The 17,864-nt window shown below is 42.1% G+C and overlaps 1 protein-coding gene across 1 annotated transcript; it reads right to left on the reverse strand.

Annotated features, from left to right (window-relative positions):
* Nucleotides 1-975: 975 nt before the first annotated feature.
* plekhn1 (pleckstrin homology domain containing, family N member 1) lies at nucleotides 976-15,571 on the reverse strand. The gene is made up of 16 exons (XM_066690910.1): nucleotides 15,406-15,571; nucleotides 13,250-13,340; nucleotides 12,886-13,047; nucleotides 12,057-12,137; nucleotides 10,933-11,017; nucleotides 9,870-10,009; nucleotides 9,219-9,365; nucleotides 8,163-8,243; nucleotides 7,851-7,926; nucleotides 7,547-7,692; nucleotides 7,144-7,290; nucleotides 6,065-6,310; nucleotides 5,148-5,273; nucleotides 4,314-4,535; nucleotides 3,721-3,769; nucleotides 976-2,530 (listed from the first exon to the last, which is right to left on the reverse strand). The coding sequence occupies exons 1-16, from the start codon at nucleotides 15,477-15,479 to the stop codon at nucleotides 2,346-2,348; spliced, it is 2,058 nt and encodes a 685-aa protein (XP_066547007.1). The 5' UTR covers nucleotides 15,480-15,571; the 3' UTR covers nucleotides 976-2,345.
* Between the last annotated feature and the right edge of the window lie 2,293 nt (nucleotides 15,572-17,864).

The raw sequence follows: 17,864 nt of genomic DNA on the forward strand, positions 1-17,864 counted from the left end.
GAGGAGGGGGAGGGGGGGGCAAGGAGGGAGGAGAAGGTGGAGAAGAGTTTGCGGGGGTTGTTGATAGTGGATTCGAAGAGAGATTGGAAATAAGACTTCTTGGCTGAGGTGAGAGAGGACGAGAATGTGGACAGTAGGGAGCGGTAGAGTTCGAGGGCGGCTGGGAGTTTGGTCCTTTTCCACTTTTGTTCGGCGGCACGCAGACTAGTTCCGGGGACAAGTTGACGCCCCCTAACCTACCCCTACACTTTACTGTGTTTTACCCTAACAATTTACTCTGATTTTACCTTGGTAAAGCACAATATATTCAACGCGTTTTTACCACGCAACACCAAACTACACTACTAAGATTTTACGACAACTCGGATAGAATTACTACACACCAACCCCAGACCTTATTTTACCAGGGAATAATAATAATAATAATAATAATAATAATAATAATAATAATAATAATAATAATAATAATAATAGATACTTAAGTCCCGTATGTACTAATGTTAGTTCACATTATTACAATCGATTACCGAACATGGTCGAAATAAGCGCGAATCGATTTTTCTGAGATCGACTCTCCATCCCTACTACCCGTGTGCAGGAGGAACAGGCCGCTGCTCAGTGGAAGTGATGCACGCCAGGTTTAATGTTAAAACTCAAAATCATTAAAGGAAATCAGTTATTGGGTAGAACTGCAATACAATACCGATTGCAATCAGAAGTGTATCGATTTTACGTGTGTATGATTGTGCTATATTTTATATTTAAGGTTAATCTACTCTTCGCAATGTTGGCTAAGTTGGCTGGTGTTGAAAGTAGTGGCATTGTATAATGTCCGTCAAATAAATACATTCAATGTATTATATACAGGCCTATACTGTGTACTTTCGGCCTTTAGTAATATTGCAGCTCACATTTGGTCTAGCTCAAGGAATAGGCCTATAAACATGTATATATAAATAAATAATAAAGCAAGACTTCGTTAGAAATGCAACCATTTTTATTTTCAAAATTATAATAAATATCCAAAACAAACAACAAAATCTAACAAAACTAACCAAGTTAAGAACGAAATAAATAAAATATGAATGTAATTAAAAGATCTTCATGTTTTCAGATCGTCTTGCATTACAAAGCAATGCATTTTATATTTATGGTACCAAGCAGAGGGCACAGACTGAAGTCAGCTGAAAACCTTCACTATTTACAAATAAAGTAGAATAAGACATTTGCATATCTCACTAAATGCCTATCTGTGTGTACCTGGGCAGCATTTCTTTGTTAAAATAATGTAGCCTCCTGTATTGCTGCTGCTTTTGAACTATTAGTCAATTATACAACACTACTGTATCTGCCTGAGCCCATTTAGTGATAAAGTAAATAATATAGATCAAACGTAAACTTATTTTAATACAATAAAACCTATTTACACAATGCTACAAATTATGAAATGCTACATTTTAAAGTGAAAAGCAACTTAGCCGATAGAAAACAATGCTTGTTTTTGCAGTTCGGTGTACATTTTTTGATTTTTTTGTAACGTCCACATGTAAACATGGCTGTAACTGTAAAATGAAAGCAGTGAAGAAGAAAATGTATAACATTCATTTTTTTTTTAAGTATAATAGGTATTCTTTATATTGTCAGTGCCCATTGTTCTTTGCCACCCTGATCTTCTTTGCTGTATACCCCTTTGGCACTGAACACTTCCCTCATACTCCACATGCACTCGTACAGTATGCCAATTGATCTTTGTATTCCCAGTTATCATACTGCAGGCCAGTTGCACACTCCACAGATATGGATTTCGCCCACAGTCCCCCCAATGGGAAAAAATATCCTATTTTCTTGTGCACATGAAAGCACTTAAGTTCCATTTCCTTCAGCACCTGAAAACTGTTTCAAGTTGGTCATTTCAAGAACAACAGGATGTTTTTTACTCCCGAGGCTCCCCTGCACCCCCCCTTTTGTCATGAACATCCTTAAAAGTTGGAAAAAACTGAATCATGTTTCCCCATCTGTGTAAGAGTCACAGCGCTGCAACTAGTCAGGAGCCAAACAAAAAAAGAGGAGACATAGCTTTCCTCTAAGGTTTTTTAAATAATTGAGTGTGGGAAGCTAAGAATTAACTGCTAAAGAAACAGAAAACTATAATAATGGAAGAGGAAATGTAGGTAGATATTTCAGGCTGTTAACCGCAAGATGTTTTGGTGTTTTGTTTCATCCAAAGCATCGGAACAGCAGAAGCTTTGAAAGTGTCTGTTTGCATAGCTTTGCCAGAGCCCAGTCTGAACAGATGACTAAACGCAGCTCTGCTCGGGCCAGGCCCCCAAGCCGGGCTTGTCAGTTTATGACCATCTCTCCTGTGTTGACTTAGCGCTGACGTCTCTCCCTCCCAGATCCATAAAGGTCCGGTGTGGCGTAATCACCCTGAGTGGATGAATCATTTTCTGCTCTGACTCGCATTCCCAAACATTATCATAATCCACGTCCAGGTCATCTGGTTCCGCAGGTTTCAGGTAAGCGTTTTCATCTGGGGGAGGGAAGGGGAAAAGCACTGTCAATGAGAGCCACATGACCTGAACTCGACTGAGCAAACCCCATTAGGAGTAGGGTAGCTCTTGTCTGGTACTGTCTGAACCCTGCTATCTTCAGATACTTTTACTGCTGCTCAGAGCAAATATTTAGTGTCTAGGCTATTTTTCTCTTACAAATTAAACAGTATCCTAGATTGTTAATAACCTTTCCCTTTTTTCTTGACTGTAAAATTGCTCAAACCAGAAAACAGATACAGGAGGATATAATTTGCTAGCAGTGTATCAGGAATGGCTGTATCTGACCCAGTTATGCAGATGTTGGAATTCACAAGTTTACAGAGTGCCCACGAGTTTCTGGAATAATTTTCTAAGATCCTAGTAGGGTGTTGGAGTGATCCGTTCAGAAGCAACAGAAGCGTTCTCTTGGTGTTATGTGGGATATATTTAGGTTTAATATATTAAACACCCCCCCACCACACACAGAGAGGGAGTTAAAGCCTCCCCACCCAGTCTGCCGTGCTTGACTAAACCCACTAACCCATCTATTTCTCCAGCTTTTGCTAAGTCTTTCTGGTGCCTGTGAATGGTTTTCACAACATGTCCTGTCTTGAGTGGCACACACATATACACACACACACACACACACACACACAGACCGACTGCTGCGCGGCATCTGCTGGGATAGTCAGCATAACTAAGAGAAAGGTCATGCTAAAATCAGAGATCGAGAGCCCTGTGCATTTGAGCAAACAGACACCTCTGTGCAGATTTACTCTGCGAGAGGAAGCACACGGTTGCGGCTGTTGCAGGGTACATAAAACTTCACAGTGGGAGCGGCCAACCTGTTGCCTCGCTTAGCTATTCACAGAGCTGGACTTAAGGCAACATTTAAATACTGTTTTGCCCAAGATTTAGAGGTTGGCAAAGCAAAAGAGTATGAGTGAAAATATTCACTTCAGACTGTTGAGCTTTGATTGGATGGTATACATATGTGCGGTATGTAAATAGTTTGATGTTACCCACTCCTTCTGATGTATGGCATAGTTAGCGCTCCTGATAATCGGCAATGAGAAACAGAATCGTGTTGCACTGAGTGATTTGCAAAAAGGTCAGGATCCCATTGTATGTTCAGGAGTTATCTCTCTGCAAGTGCAGCTTTTTGTGGCGGCATTCCAAACATGCTTACCTTGTAAGTAATCTGTTGACATCTGCCTGCCCTGTAACGGGTAGGTTTTCTGCAAAGAATAATGAAAAGGAAGATGTTTTATTGATGCAGTCATGCTTATGTATAGTATGTCCCTCCCAGAGTGCCAAGCAAATCTGGTTGAGCCTGTAATGTGACAGTTGAGCCGTCTATGTGTGCCAAGCCATCGCCCATTGCATTAGAATTTAGTTACACACAGTTGCCAGAGATTGGAATTGGACCTGCACAGCTCAACGGGATAAGATGTGGCATTCGCAGGGAGAGCTTCACAGCTTCATAAGTTCAATGCTTTGATTTTTTAATTTTGCATGCACTGTATCGCTGAATGATCCCTGGGTCTGTGTGTTAGTGGCACAGCAAGATATACCCCCCCACCCTTAATTTAATACAATAACATAAAAAAAGCTTTAACATAATTCATGAGTTGCTGTGCAAGGTGCATATTATGCATTCCTCTGAGAGTATTTTGTTCTGGTTTGTTGCTTTTAGTTGCACATGCTAGGATTGTTTCCCCAAGTGGGATTTCCAGCAGAGCTTATAAGACCAGAGAGGCCCAATCGGGGGTCTGTGCTCACCGGTGTGCTGCTGTGCCCTGGCATTACAGAAGGCAGAGGCAGCAGCTTAAGTTTGGAGACAGCCTCTGCCCGCTGCACATCTGCCCACTGGCTGCTGTGTGCGTCCTGTGCCATTGTGGGCATTTCCCTCTTCCTCCTGCCCTTGGGGGGGGTGCACAGCCTGAAAGAGGTGGGCAGGGCAGGCTGTTCTTGGCCACCTTGCCAGCACTGTCCAGAAGGGGACTGCCAGGGAAAACAAAAACAACATTTAGGTCCACAATTCATACAGGAACGACCTAAGACAAACAAACAAACAAAAAATGGCAAGCAATCTCCTAATGTTACAAAATGGACAACATGGCAAACAGACTTTACAGCAGAGAGCGATAGGTTAGCACTCTAAAGGGCGATTCATTCAAAACGGGACAGCCTGGGTGGGCCACTATCTCATTAGAGAGAAACAGGTGTAGGAGCAGTGCAGTGGCAGCTGTGTAGCGGACTGGGCCCTTGGGGTTTCTGGAGTAGTGAAACGCACTTCCGCTTGGCAACGATGTTAACAGGTGAATATTCAGGGTGAGGGGGCATTGGTGGGCTAAGTTTTCTAAAGTATGATTTTAAAACTCTGAAATGCAGATACCAAACCCTTTTTCTAGAACAGTGTCAGATCAGCAAGAAAGTATACATCACTTCAATGAATAAATACATAAATCCTTAAAATGTATGTGTTTTTGTTGTGTATATTTGTTTTGGGAAAAAAAACAAGAAAAACAAGAAGCAGTAGGATGGCATTGTAAAGGTTTCTTGTATTATTTGTCGTATGCTGGTGCGATCTGTACACAGTCTAAACGCACTCACCACAGGCGTGTAGGGGTCATCATACAGGGGTGACAGGGGCTTTCTGGGGGCACACATGTCAGAATGCCTCTGGTTGATCGATGGCTGGTATTGTACTGACGTGTGGGAGGTGCTCCAGCTGTTGGACTGCACATATAGAGGAATAGGAGAGAAAAAGGTTAATTACATGCCTTTGTTTATCTCTGATTGTAATGAATTTCCTTTATCTGTCTCTCTGTGGTTCTGTTTTCTGAAGTCTTGTTGGCTGGCCAGTCTGAAGTCTTTATGACTACATGCGGTTTTACTTGCACAGGGTAGTTTCAAATAAACAAAACCATGAAAGGGTTTATTTGCTCTATATTGTCATATATAGTCAAGGTTTGGAACTGGTTTAGAACAATTTTGGCAAAGAGTATTCTAGAAAAAAGAAAAGAAAAATTCACCCAGCTTTATTCCTCACTGCAGATCTGTGGGCTTGCAGTATCATTAGATCACTGCAATGCCGTAATTGGCGCCCTAGGCAAACTGTCCCCCTGGGTGCCCCCACCTCCCCCAGCAGCCTCAGCAGACTGACTAAAATGATCGCTTGTTAAACAGGCTGTTACTATTGCTGAGTAATCTCTATGATATGCCTGCTGTGATGTAGCTAACTTTATGTGACATTTCAGTTTTTTCCGCAGTTGACTCATTTTTTGGCATCCCACTTTTTTTTTACGCCCCTCAAATGTTGGCGACACTTAGTCGGTCTAATAGTTGCTCTGCCCCTGACTGTAATTATCACTGACAATCGGTATCAGGGATAGGGGTGATTGCTTTTAAATGGCAGCTGCTTATCCTCATGCCTCATCGCCAGTGGTAACCCTCAGCTCTGTGAGGTCAGGGCTTGGCGTGGGAGTGTGACGGACTTCAGATAGACTGGAAGGGGGGGTATGGCGTACCTTGATGAGTGGCAGTTTGTCTGCATGAGGGACGGGGCACTCCAGCTGCAGGTGGGTGTAGGGGGTGTTGTAGAACGGTGACCTCGGCGTGTGGATGGAGGCGTAGGAGTTGCGGCTGGCGGAGGAGTTGCGTAGAGACGAGGGGCGGGTGTCCAGGATGGGCTTTGCCCCCGACGACATGCTGCTGCTCCTGCCAATCATGTGGCCGCTCTGCTGAGACTGCGTGGAGGTGGGGCGGCTGGAGAACTGTGCATTAAAATAACAGACAGGTTACACTCCTTACATCAGTTCTCTAATGATATTATATAAATATTGAATTGTTAATATATTTTTTATTTTTTGTAATTTGATTGATGGTGACACAAGAACATAAAGAAAGGCTGCAAATCAGAGGAAGTCATTTCCAGATGATAATGCTCCATCTGATGTTAGTTGAACAGTATTCTTACCAAGTTTGTTTAATCTCTGTGTTTAGTGTAAAGAAGCACGCCTGTATTGGGAATGTACCTGGTGCAGAGATACACACACACCAATACAGCTCTTATCAGGACAAACAGTAAGGATTTGAGGGTGTTCATTATTTACTTTTAAGGAGGTGCTCTTCCTGTTAACTCTACTTAAAAACAAACTGTTTATTTTGTTTGTTTGTTTTGTTGTTTCCTTGAAATTGGCAGCTCAGATAGATCATCTAAATGAAATATTTTCATACAAGCACAACATTGAAGTAAATCATGGTAAAATAGATGTTTTTTTTTTGTGTGTAAGTATTTGATTGTCACTGACTCAGCTGATGAATGTGATGCAAAGTATTTTAGTCGTAGCACCTTATCCCGAGTGACGCACGTTGGAAAAGGTCATTACAAAGTACACTAAGGTGACAAAATGCATGTATTTGTTAATGTATTTACAATACGCCTTAACCTACATTACACACAAAAAATGCATGCATGCAAAATATTTAAGGCACTGGGTGAAGCTTGCCAGTCCAATTACGCCACGTAGGATCCTCTTAATAGAGTTAAGCCGTGTAATCTCTGGGTGGGGGCTACTGAGCGGGAGGAGGGCAGTGGGACACTCACACACAGGGGCTCCGTGTATCCCGGGGACAGAAGCTGCTCAGCGTGGTTGACCGGGGGAGGCTCGTAGGACAGGCGTGGGGGCTGGGGCTCCGACTGTGCCTGGCTGCCCCTGCTGCCCCTGCTGCCCCATCTGTGCAGCTCCGGAGCCTGGGGTGGGGAGAGAGAGCACTGTCATGCCAGGGCCACGAGTCTCTTGGACCGAGGGCACACGTCTGTTTTCTTTTTCTCTTTCAATCTTATTTTCTCTCTTTCCTACATCTGTCATTGTACACTGTGGTTAATTTGAGAAAAACTGCTTCTCACTACAGGCATCACCCCTGAATAAATACATACATATGTAAAGTTAGCAGTTCACCCAATAATTAAAATCATACTTCCAAACCGCTTCCTGCACGAGTCTTACCTCTTTCTTGGTCGGCGTGTAGATGGTGTCATAGACGGGTGCCAGTGGGCCGTGCACTGGGACTTGGGCCACAGTGAGGTGACGCATCCACTCATGGAACTCAAACTCATTCAAACAGGAAACCACGATGGGATTAATCAGCTTCCCTAACAGCAAACACAAATAGAGTGCTGTGAGTTTCTGAACTCCTTCCTGAAGAGCATTGTTCAAGAATCTTTTTTTTTTTTTTTTTTTAAGAAAACACCGGTCAGCCAAAACCCCCTCCCCCAACGCACACACCCCCACATCTCCATTCTCTACTCACCCTCGATCAGGAAAGTGTTTGACTGTTGCTGTTTGTTGTTCGTGGAGACAGTAATCATGTTGAGAGGAAGTTTTCCCTGCAATGAAACAACACCTTGTTAGACGTGAGTAAGACTTAATCAGCATTCTCATGATGATGGTTATTATTAATTTGTTTCCCAGAGCAGCAATAATGGTTATTATACATGCATTTGACAAATTATATGTATTTGTTTTATATCTTATTCACTAGAATATGATAAAGAGTCATTCATCTGACCCTATATGATCTGTATCCTTAAAATGACCTGCAGGTCTATTTTCCATTGCCTACCTTGTAGAATAGATGGTTGTTTTCGTCTGACAGGATGATGAGGGTTGAGGGGTACAAGACAAGCAGCCTCTCGTGCTGGTCCTGAGGAGGCAACGTTTAGACGATTACATCACAGACAGCCCTGGAAACGCACCAGAAGCAGGTAGTTCACTGGGGATGAGGTTCATGAGATTCTAGCAAGAGTGGGTACCTTCATTTCAGAGCTTTGTTTCCTGTGTTGTGCGCGCGCGTGTGTTTTTGTATTCTCTCGTTACCAAGCATACAGATTAATTAAAAGCCAAAGTATATAAAGACACGTGCTGGTGGAGCAGAGTGTGAAATGGCAGTGCCCCTCTGCGACAAAATGCACCCCCAGACTCGCAGCCTGTGGCGCTTGTGTAATCACCTGCAGCCGTGAGATGTGCCCTTATTACAACAGTAACTTCACTGCTTTCTTTCACACTGGCATCTCACCCCCCTGGCTCGGCAAAGGTATTCTTGCCCTGACGAGGCCCCATACCAAAACGGTGTGCTCTAGGTGTGGCGAGCGGTTAGAGCTGGGTTGCACGATGCCGTGGTGGGGGTGTCTGGGGGTCTGTGTGAGAACTGGGGCTGACTGGTGAATGGGTGGGAACTCTTTACTAGGGAACCGTGTCTCCAACATTACACCTTGATGACAGACGAGTGTCGTTATGCTCAGTGCACTTACTATTCTGGTCTGTCGGGCCCTGGGGCCGTCTTAGTTTAAATACCCAGGTGACTCCCTTCATTGTCACAGCTGATTGTTTCAGTGCTGTATGTATTGTACAGCACAGGATGTTGGCAATGGATTTTAGTGGGGGTTGGATGTTAGCTTCATAGTGTAATTTTGTGGTTTGTGTGTGTTTTTTTTCTTTTGGTTTTATGTTTTATGCGTCAAGGAAGATTCTTTTAAGACACTGATTACAAGGACATATAGGTTACGAGAGGAAGCTGAGAGCAGGCGGGTTAAGGATCAGTGCCGAGGGGCTCTTGAGTGAACTTCCAAGGGGGGGGGGGACCTCTGTGAATGGTGGTGTGACCCCAGGATGCTCTTACCTGGCATGGCAGGTGCTGCAGCCGCACCTTGGTGACATAGGCCATGGGCCCCAGGGACTCGCGCTGTGACCCCTCCCACTCGTATATCGGCTCGTTCTGCACAGAGCTCCTCAGCTCCTCTCGTCCTTTGCTCTCCTCTGCTGGGTTCTGGAAGCGATAGGGGAACAAAATAAATATATTTTTTAGCTATGCTCCCGGAGAGCCTGTTTTTGCCTGTCTAGGCTGATGTTGATGCCATTGAACCTTTAACTATGACTACTACTATTTATTTCCATGACAGTGTTGCACTCATTCATATCACACAGATATTGCACAAGACCGATCGGTGTGCTCAGAATGCAGGTAGAGGAAGTTCAAAGGTCACTGCAGTGTGGGAATTTCCTCTCCCCTCTACTGCAACTGCTATCTTTGCGAAATCTTGCACTCCCTGGTATGACTCCGACTGACCAGCACACTCTACTCGACTTTTTCATTTAATTTCTTCTTTATCTTTCCTTGTATCTTGATATCTATCTTTGTTAATTCTATCTATGTTCTCTTTTACCAGTATTCTCAGATATAAAATTGGGAACTGTCTCATTCACAGGGTTGTACATTTTTTGTATCTCTGTATTTCCCTCTCTGTATGTAAATAAAAACATTGTAATATACCTTTATTCTTGCGCATGGTTTGGGTGCAGGTGAGGCAACGGTTCCCCCATTTATTTCCACCTGATTGCTCAGGTGCCCAAACCAGATGTCCAGGTCGCCCTCACTGGCACAGTAGACTATGATAGGGTTCAAGCTCACACCTGGCACGAGGAAGAAAAAATTAATGGAAGGAAGAAGAGAAAGGAGACAAATTGAGTCAATGTTGTTCACTAATGGAGTTTTAAACTGACTAAAAGATCTTAATTTGCTCTTCTGACTTTCTGTATTTAAATCTTTTGTATTTAAAGCCACATAACATCCACAAACAACCAAAAAGAAACCCCCTAAAATGAACAAGAATCCGAGTTTACCTCAGGATGCATAGATAGTGAATGAACAGGCCTTTAGCTTCCTTGAGAATGGGTAGGAGATAAGCTTCTTTCAAAATACAATGTAAAAAAGCTGGGTTGTGGGATTGGCTCTGTGAGGATATTTATGGTGGCTTTATCAGCCAACAGCTGAGCTGGCAGAGCACCTGTTGACTAACTCCTGGAGCTTGGCTCGATCGCCTTCCTCAGCATGAGCAGTCTGGCCTTCGGGCTCCTGCCCCGCCGCACTGACGGCAGCACAGAGTTTTGGAACTGGGACAGAAGTGTGCGTGTGTGTGGGGGTGGGGTGATGGCTAACCTTTATTACCTGCAACCCGACTAAGATTATCTTCAACTTGAATAAACAAATGCCACCTTGTTTGAGGGGACATCAGGTTGTCTAAAAAACTTTAACCTCCACCCATTAACTCTTTTGCTTGTGAGAGGACACAGGCCTGTTCTTCACTTCCTGACCATCTCCCAGCAGGCAGGGAAATATACACGTTTCACAGGTCATTGAAGAGATCCGAAATCAGGATTGAAAAATACTACACAGTCACCCGGACCCAAAAAACTCCCAGCTTATTAATCATTGTTTCTGATCAGAGAAAGCCCAAGCGAGGCCCTCTTACCACACAGTCGCTGCCTCAGAGTTTGGTGCTTTCTGGTTCACCTGGTCTTTAGAAGTGTTCTTTTCTTATGTTTTTTAAACTCACCGTTAATCTGGAACGAATACTCGCTGGGCTCGATGCCACTGTTATCTAGCTTGAAAACACTCAGATCCTTCAATGGTAGGGTTCCCTGCACACAAAGGAAAAAAGAAAGATTATTATAGATAAAGCCCTCTCAGCATATTACCTTATTAAAATGTTATTAAGTGCTGTTCTTGTGAGCCTTTTTTCTTAGGTAATCGAAGTGCTTTTGTGTGTTTCATTAACACAGGATGGTAAAAAAATTTATGAATCCATATCAGGTGTGCAGAGCTTTTACGAGAAGCTGATGGGCGTATCGCTTACTGAATAACAGCTGACTCGTGTCTCTCCTAGACTATATGTTGCCTGGGATTCGAGTCTTGCTCCAACACTGGGAATAATGACTGTACAAGCCTCATCAGAGAGCTATGAGGTCATCCCCTGCAGGCTCCGAGATCGGGCTTAGAGAGCACACAAAATCCAGGTAGTGCACATTATACTTCAGTGCACTATTTATCTAAGGAGGTAGGGAGGTGTCAACCATTGCGTTAACCAAAATCCGAGTGTGAACATGAAAATGCCCAGAGGTTAAATGTCGGACAAAGGTTTCGTTGTTACCTGTCCTGTCAATTCCTTCAGGATTACTTTTTTTTTTTTTATCAGACTTTATCTTAATCTTTGCAAATGTTGGTGTGATTTTGTTGCTTCCCCCTCATCTCCCTATTGTCTGACAGAACCTATATGTCACATTAGTGTTGTTTTCTTTATAATTAATAAGAATAATGATTAATAACATCAGCAACAACACTAATGATAATGTTAATAATAATAACCATTAGTAGAACCCCTTCAATAAAGTTTAACATGCTAAACAAACAAAGGTCATTAATATTTTTTACTAACTGGAGTAAACAAAATAGACCATATCAGTGTGGACATTTAGTTTACACTAAAGTGGTTGCATTGGGGTGAGTCTAGCAGTAAAACCACACAGCGTCCCCTGGCTCAGCACTCGTGTTCAGCACAGGTAGTGCACAGTTACAGTCCGAGGGGCGTGCAGTCTTTATCTTGTGTCTTGGCAACGCAATACAGATGTTCAGCTGTTTGGGTGAAAAAGCATGCAGTCATCTCTGAACAAGCCCCATTACCTGATATGTCAATCCAGTGGTGTTGTTAGAAAGAAAATGTAGGTGTGTCTGGAACAAGTCCAAGTAGCATTCATGAATGTCCTGTGGCAGGGGAAAGAGAGCGAGAGAGAGCAGTTTAGCTTAATTTGATTAGCAAGAATGCAAATACGATATATAAACAAGTACGGGCGGCTTGGGTCTACAGGGAATCTTATCTGCATCATAGTTTAGTTTAGTGTTGTTTTTGTGAGGAAACGCGGCAGTGGAAGGTGTTTAACAGCCTGTGAAAATGGTTCCCACCAAGGATATGATATAACTGTGCGGCCCAGGGCTGTGTTCTGCTCCAGTGCGAAGCCTACACCACACTGGGCGGCTCTCGACTGTGTTCTCAGGACGAGCAAGGAAGTGTTTTGCAATGAACTGCACGGCCAGCATGTTCAGACACAGGCAGGTACCATCCCCTCTCACTGATTCACTGTGCCTGCGCTGTGTTCCTGCAGTCATCTCTTTTCACAGGCTTGTCAACAACAACGTCCTGATTGTTCAAGGAGCTGCAGTCTTTTATGGGACTAGCAGAGCTGTTTACACATAAACAGCTCAGTTTAAAGTATTCTTACATTCATACATTTCCTTTCTTTTTTTTTCTTTTTTTTTTTTACTGACAGACGGTGTTGGTAATGCTATGTAACTTCTCATGAACCATGAACACACTGACTGAAATGCACCCATTTGTAACATCCCATGTTGTTATTGTGATATTGGCTATACCAGATTAAAGCATTGTGCATTTCTTATATCTCTCATGTCCTCCAAGATACGGATGGTTTCCAAAGGCCCCTGTTGACTGTACCTGGCAGTGCAGGAATCGAAAGCGCACTTTGGAGCTGTAGATCAGTTTGCCGTAGTTCTTCACGCTGGTGCTGCTCTTCTTCCAGCCGCCAGAAGGGTTGTACGCAAACTTCTGATCCCAGTTTATGTTCTCTATGGTCTGAAGGTCTTTGGTGGACATTTCCTGGAAAAAGGGTTTAAAATCAAAGTGGGTCACCCTGTACAGCAATGCTTGCGAACCCCTGGATTGATTTCGTTTGCTCCCTCTCTGTTGTTCTTATGACTCAACATTGAATTGCAAATGCAAGCTTGCTTTCTTTTTCTTCATCTTTTCCTCTCTACCTTGTTCCCTTTGTTTTTACTGTTCTTACTCTCATTCTGATTACCTTTCTGGGCGTGACCGTACACAGTATATTGATGATGCTGTTGGACTTCATCTGTCCTTCCTGTGGATGTTTCTTTCGAAACAGCAGGCTGCTGTTTGGAGGGGAAACAGACAAAGGCATTGCATTAATTTCCCACCTTTTCTTTCTAGCTTATTGTCTGTCACAGGTATGGTAGTTTACTTATGGCCTGTGATTTTGACCCACACTAGTATAATCCCTTTACAATCAAATGAGCATATCTTGAGCCTTGACATTTGCTTGGAGATTGTTGATTGATTTATTCTAACAGTTAACAGCTGGATGTTGTGTATTGCCAGGGCTTGTGTTTATTTTCAAGTGGATCTTTAAACATCCTGTTTTGCATCTGAAAGCAAACTGATAGCCATCTTCCTTCGTCTGCTGCCTTTTGGTTTAACTTTTCACACTGCAAGCCCAATCAGCATTGCGCTACCATGCACACAGTGAGAGGAAGCACGCTGCAGGGCACACAAGAGTCCCAACACGGCACATGTGGAGGATCGCATGGGTGATTGCTAGGGAAGAGAGGACTGTTATCAAAATCTCACATCCCTTTATTTACCAAGCGTTTGTAATACAATGCACCGGCAGGAGTGCCAGGCAGAATTTGCAAACTCTTCAGATGTGGATTAAAGCCCAACGGCTCTTTTGAAAAGTGCACTTAAAAGTTGTCATCCTCGAAAGATGTTAATCACCTTTCATTAGCAGGCTTGACACTCCGGCTCACAAGCTCTCATTTTTATTTTGGAAATTAATTTCCCTTCGAGTGTGTCCTTGAATCGCTCGATACACATAACTACTGATAGCCCACAGAGCGCGCTGGGTCTCATTTGCAGAGCCCAATTAAAACTGCACCAGCCTTTTCAGACACAAGCTCTTTAGTGCACTGGCATCCTAATAGGAAGTGATTCGGTTCAATTCAGAACACTGACATTAAGTGGCTTTTTTTCTTCTCGTTCTGCAGGAACGAAGCTTAGGAACAATTACACTTGATTTTAATTTTAACAATTCCAATATTAATGGGTTAAAATTAATATTTTGTATCTCTCTAATTGTGTCCTCTTTTTTGATTTGATTTGGAAGGATTGGAAAATATTTGGGGTGAGAATGGAATTTTAAATCCCAACTGAAATGTTAATAATCAATAGTTGAGGTTTATATATGCAGTATACAGTGCTGGTGGTTAAATTAAATGTGTGTATATGTCTCTGTGTTTACTGTGAAATCTTTAACAACCACCATGTGGTGTTGCTTTGGCTATTATGATAGTTGAAATAATGTTTATGATTAACATTTGGTCCGATATTTCACTACTGATGCATGATGTGAATTAATTTACTGATTGACTGATGAATGCCTCCCACCCCGAGTAATGTGAACACACAGAGATAATCAAGGTTTCTCGCTCCAGAACACAGTTTACACCTTATTTTCAATTATCCTCTTCACGTCATTTAAAGTAAAAAAGAGACAATTGCAGGTGTTGAAGAGAGGAACCACTTATATCTTTTTCATATTTTAATTCTATTGGTGTGGATTTTCACTGGAAGTCAAAAAGGATAAGACTGAATTCACTAGCCTTTTGGACTGGTTAATTCTTCATTTAACATAACCCCCTTTGAATATCTCATTAGGGGGAAGACACCTGATTTCTTTTAGCATGTGTTGCCTGGCTAGAGTCACAGTTATGAGCAACAATATGGGAACATCTGCAATTCTATTTACAGGAAACTGATAAGTCAGTGGATGTTTGTAGGAGATAAGAGCCTCTACCCACAGCTTCAGAAAATTCCTCTTTCATTCCAGAGTCAAATGTTACTTCCTTCAATTTCTTGGCAGAAATGTATATATGTATCACAAAGAAAATATGTCCATATTAAAATACATTAGTTCATATATATAACATCTTGAAAGTTTAGATACGCACACACTCTTACATACTTAACCCCCACCCCCTAAATCAAATAGTTTTGTATTAAATATCAGTGTTAATATCAAGTGTCATGGCATGTCACCAAATGTAAAATCAGATCCAGGCTAACAACCTGCCAAGACGAGAATAAAAAGATGCTTTGCAGAATTAAATAAACAAACAAATAAATAAGTAATAGTGTGCTGCAGAACAATCCGGTCCTTACCTTTTCCTCCTTATGTAGCTCTTGCTGGAGTACCTGAAGCTGTTGTGAGGCACGCAGGATAAACTGCTCCCCATTGTGAAGCGCTTGTGTATGGGAGTCCTTCCTTCCTGATGTATGTATTTCTTTTAAATTTGTAATCCAAGAGGTGCTTTCACCAACAGAGTCAGACAGAGAATGATCCCAAGGAGCTCCCTGTGAAGTCTTTTAAGTGTGCTCAGTGTGTCATGCAGCCCAGCCCCCTTTCCAATCCAGGAGCGTGTGGGCGTCCTCTGAGGCAGGGAGAGGGGCCGGCCCAGGAGCTGGCCAAAGTTCACACTCCTGCAGGGCTGGTCTTCCAGAGGCAAATTGATCTTATCGGCACAGGGAGGGAGGCAGTGATGTCAGTCCTTATCACACCTGGCTGCAGACAAATGGGATTTATTTAAATTTTAGGGCACTCTCATAAAAAATGTTCTCTGAATGAAGGTGGGGGAGGGGGAGTTTCTGCAGGGATGTTGGCCCAAAACAACACAAAAACCCAGAGACCTGCAGCATGATTTTCAAAGGATTTTGCCAGTTTCTCTCTTTTATTTCTGAAAGCTGTTTGCAGAAGTGTAAAGGTGCAAACCTAGTAGTAGGCAGATTAGGTATGGAAATGGGAAATGCATGTTTTAGCCACTTAAACTTTGTTTTATTAACATTTACAAAACAAATGGTATGAGTTAATGTGGCAAATTGTTAATTGGGGTGAAAAGCTTTGAAAGTTATCTGTTTTTTTGTTGTGTTTGTTTTGCTTTCTTTCTTTGTTTATTTATTTAGAGCAGAGTCAGTTTAGCAATATTCATCAGTCCTCAGGTTGAGGTCTAATATTTTTTACTTCCTGCTTTGTAAATATCTTAGGAGGTTGTTTTTACATCGCCTTGGAGGAACAGCAATGGTTACAGTGGGACATCTGCCAGTTGACAATTTTTTTTTCAGTTAGTGGCTTAATATGTCCTTAGGTATCTTTTTTGAGAAAAGAACATACAGGAAGCTCAGGCATCAAACAAAGCTGTTACTCCTGAGAACAAACGGTATCCTATGGGTACAATGGTAGTCAAAAGTAGTCAAATGGTAATCAAAATTCTTTGCATTGAAATTTAAATTAGTTCAGATTTGAAGAGGATATGTCAAGTCTGCACTGGGTGTGAATACTTTCCACTGCAGCTGTGTTTACTACAGAGATGTGTGAGCTTGCAGTAAGGGAGACAGTGGTCCATTTTCCAAAACCAGTTGAGCCAGATGGAATTGGTATAGATCCTTCAGTTGGAGGGTTGAAAGACAGAATTGCAGAACAAGAAATACCAGAATCTGCGATTGTTTCCCAAGAAGACTTCACCCACTTCACTCAAAATGCAGCCTACTGTTTTGTAAGCATGGCCAACAAAGGCCTGTAGAGGACACATTTAAAAATCAAATAATCATACATGCTATAACATGTATTGTTTGAAATATTGAGCAAATTGTTAAGTTATCATCAGAGAAAGTAAAATGAGACCGATGTTTACATGGTTTTAAGGGGTTGTGGTTTACATTTTTGTAGTATACAATTATAGATTTGTTATAGTCATCTGAACTTAAAATAGTGGTTTATATTGTGCGCTAAATAGCCTACATTTGTTAACCACTAAGAATGCATATAATAATTTGGCACGACTGGCCTTGAATACAATTCAAGAATTGAATTGAATTCATCAATATTCACATCCTTGTTTCTGCTAAAAGATGATGTCCTTTTCTGAGGAAGGTGTTGTAATGTATTCAGAATTTCTCAAATTACCTAATCGGTACGCTGTGTCTTTTGTTTCGGTTTTCTGTAAGCAGTAGTTTGTTTAAAAATGTGTCTGTGTGGATTTAAGCCTGCGGTCTAAATCTGCCAAATCTCTGTGCGAGTGTGGAGATGCCCGATATTAATTAGTTGTCATAGTTTTGGAAATCGTTCTCACAGAAACTGACCTATTTTTTTTTTCTCTTTTCTCTACTCCCCAAAACATTGATAAAGAACTGACAGGCAAATATTGACTGAAAGTACAAAGGTTATGTTTTGCTTATTTTTCTGTCAGGCCCAGTTGAAGGACATTAGCCCCAACTGACTTTTTGAAGTGAAGAAAAAAAAAGATCCCCTTGGAAAACCGAAACTGATTTTTCTCAGGGAGGGGCGGGGGAGCAGATATTGCAACAGCTATCGATGGATGGAAAATTATTTCTCTTTCAATATGTTTAATGTTTATGTGCCTGAAGCCACATTCTTAGCATGGCACCTTGTAAGGTACTTTTTATGAGTAATGATGAGTTTTCAAATCTAAAGTAATACTTGCATCATTGTGTTTCATAGTTTTGGTTTCAGGATTGTTGGTCTTCTCTCACAGAGGTACACAATTCTTGTAATAGGGCTTCTATGTAAGACACAGTATTCCGTAAAGGTGTCCTGGAAGACTGCC

Source organism: Amia ocellicauda, chromosome 18 (genome assembly GCF_036373705.1).
Source record: "Amia ocellicauda isolate fAmiCal2 chromosome 18, fAmiCal2.hap1, whole genome shotgun sequence".
Taxonomy (NCBI): domain Eukaryota; kingdom Metazoa; phylum Chordata; class Actinopteri; order Amiiformes; family Amiidae; genus Amia; species Amia ocellicauda.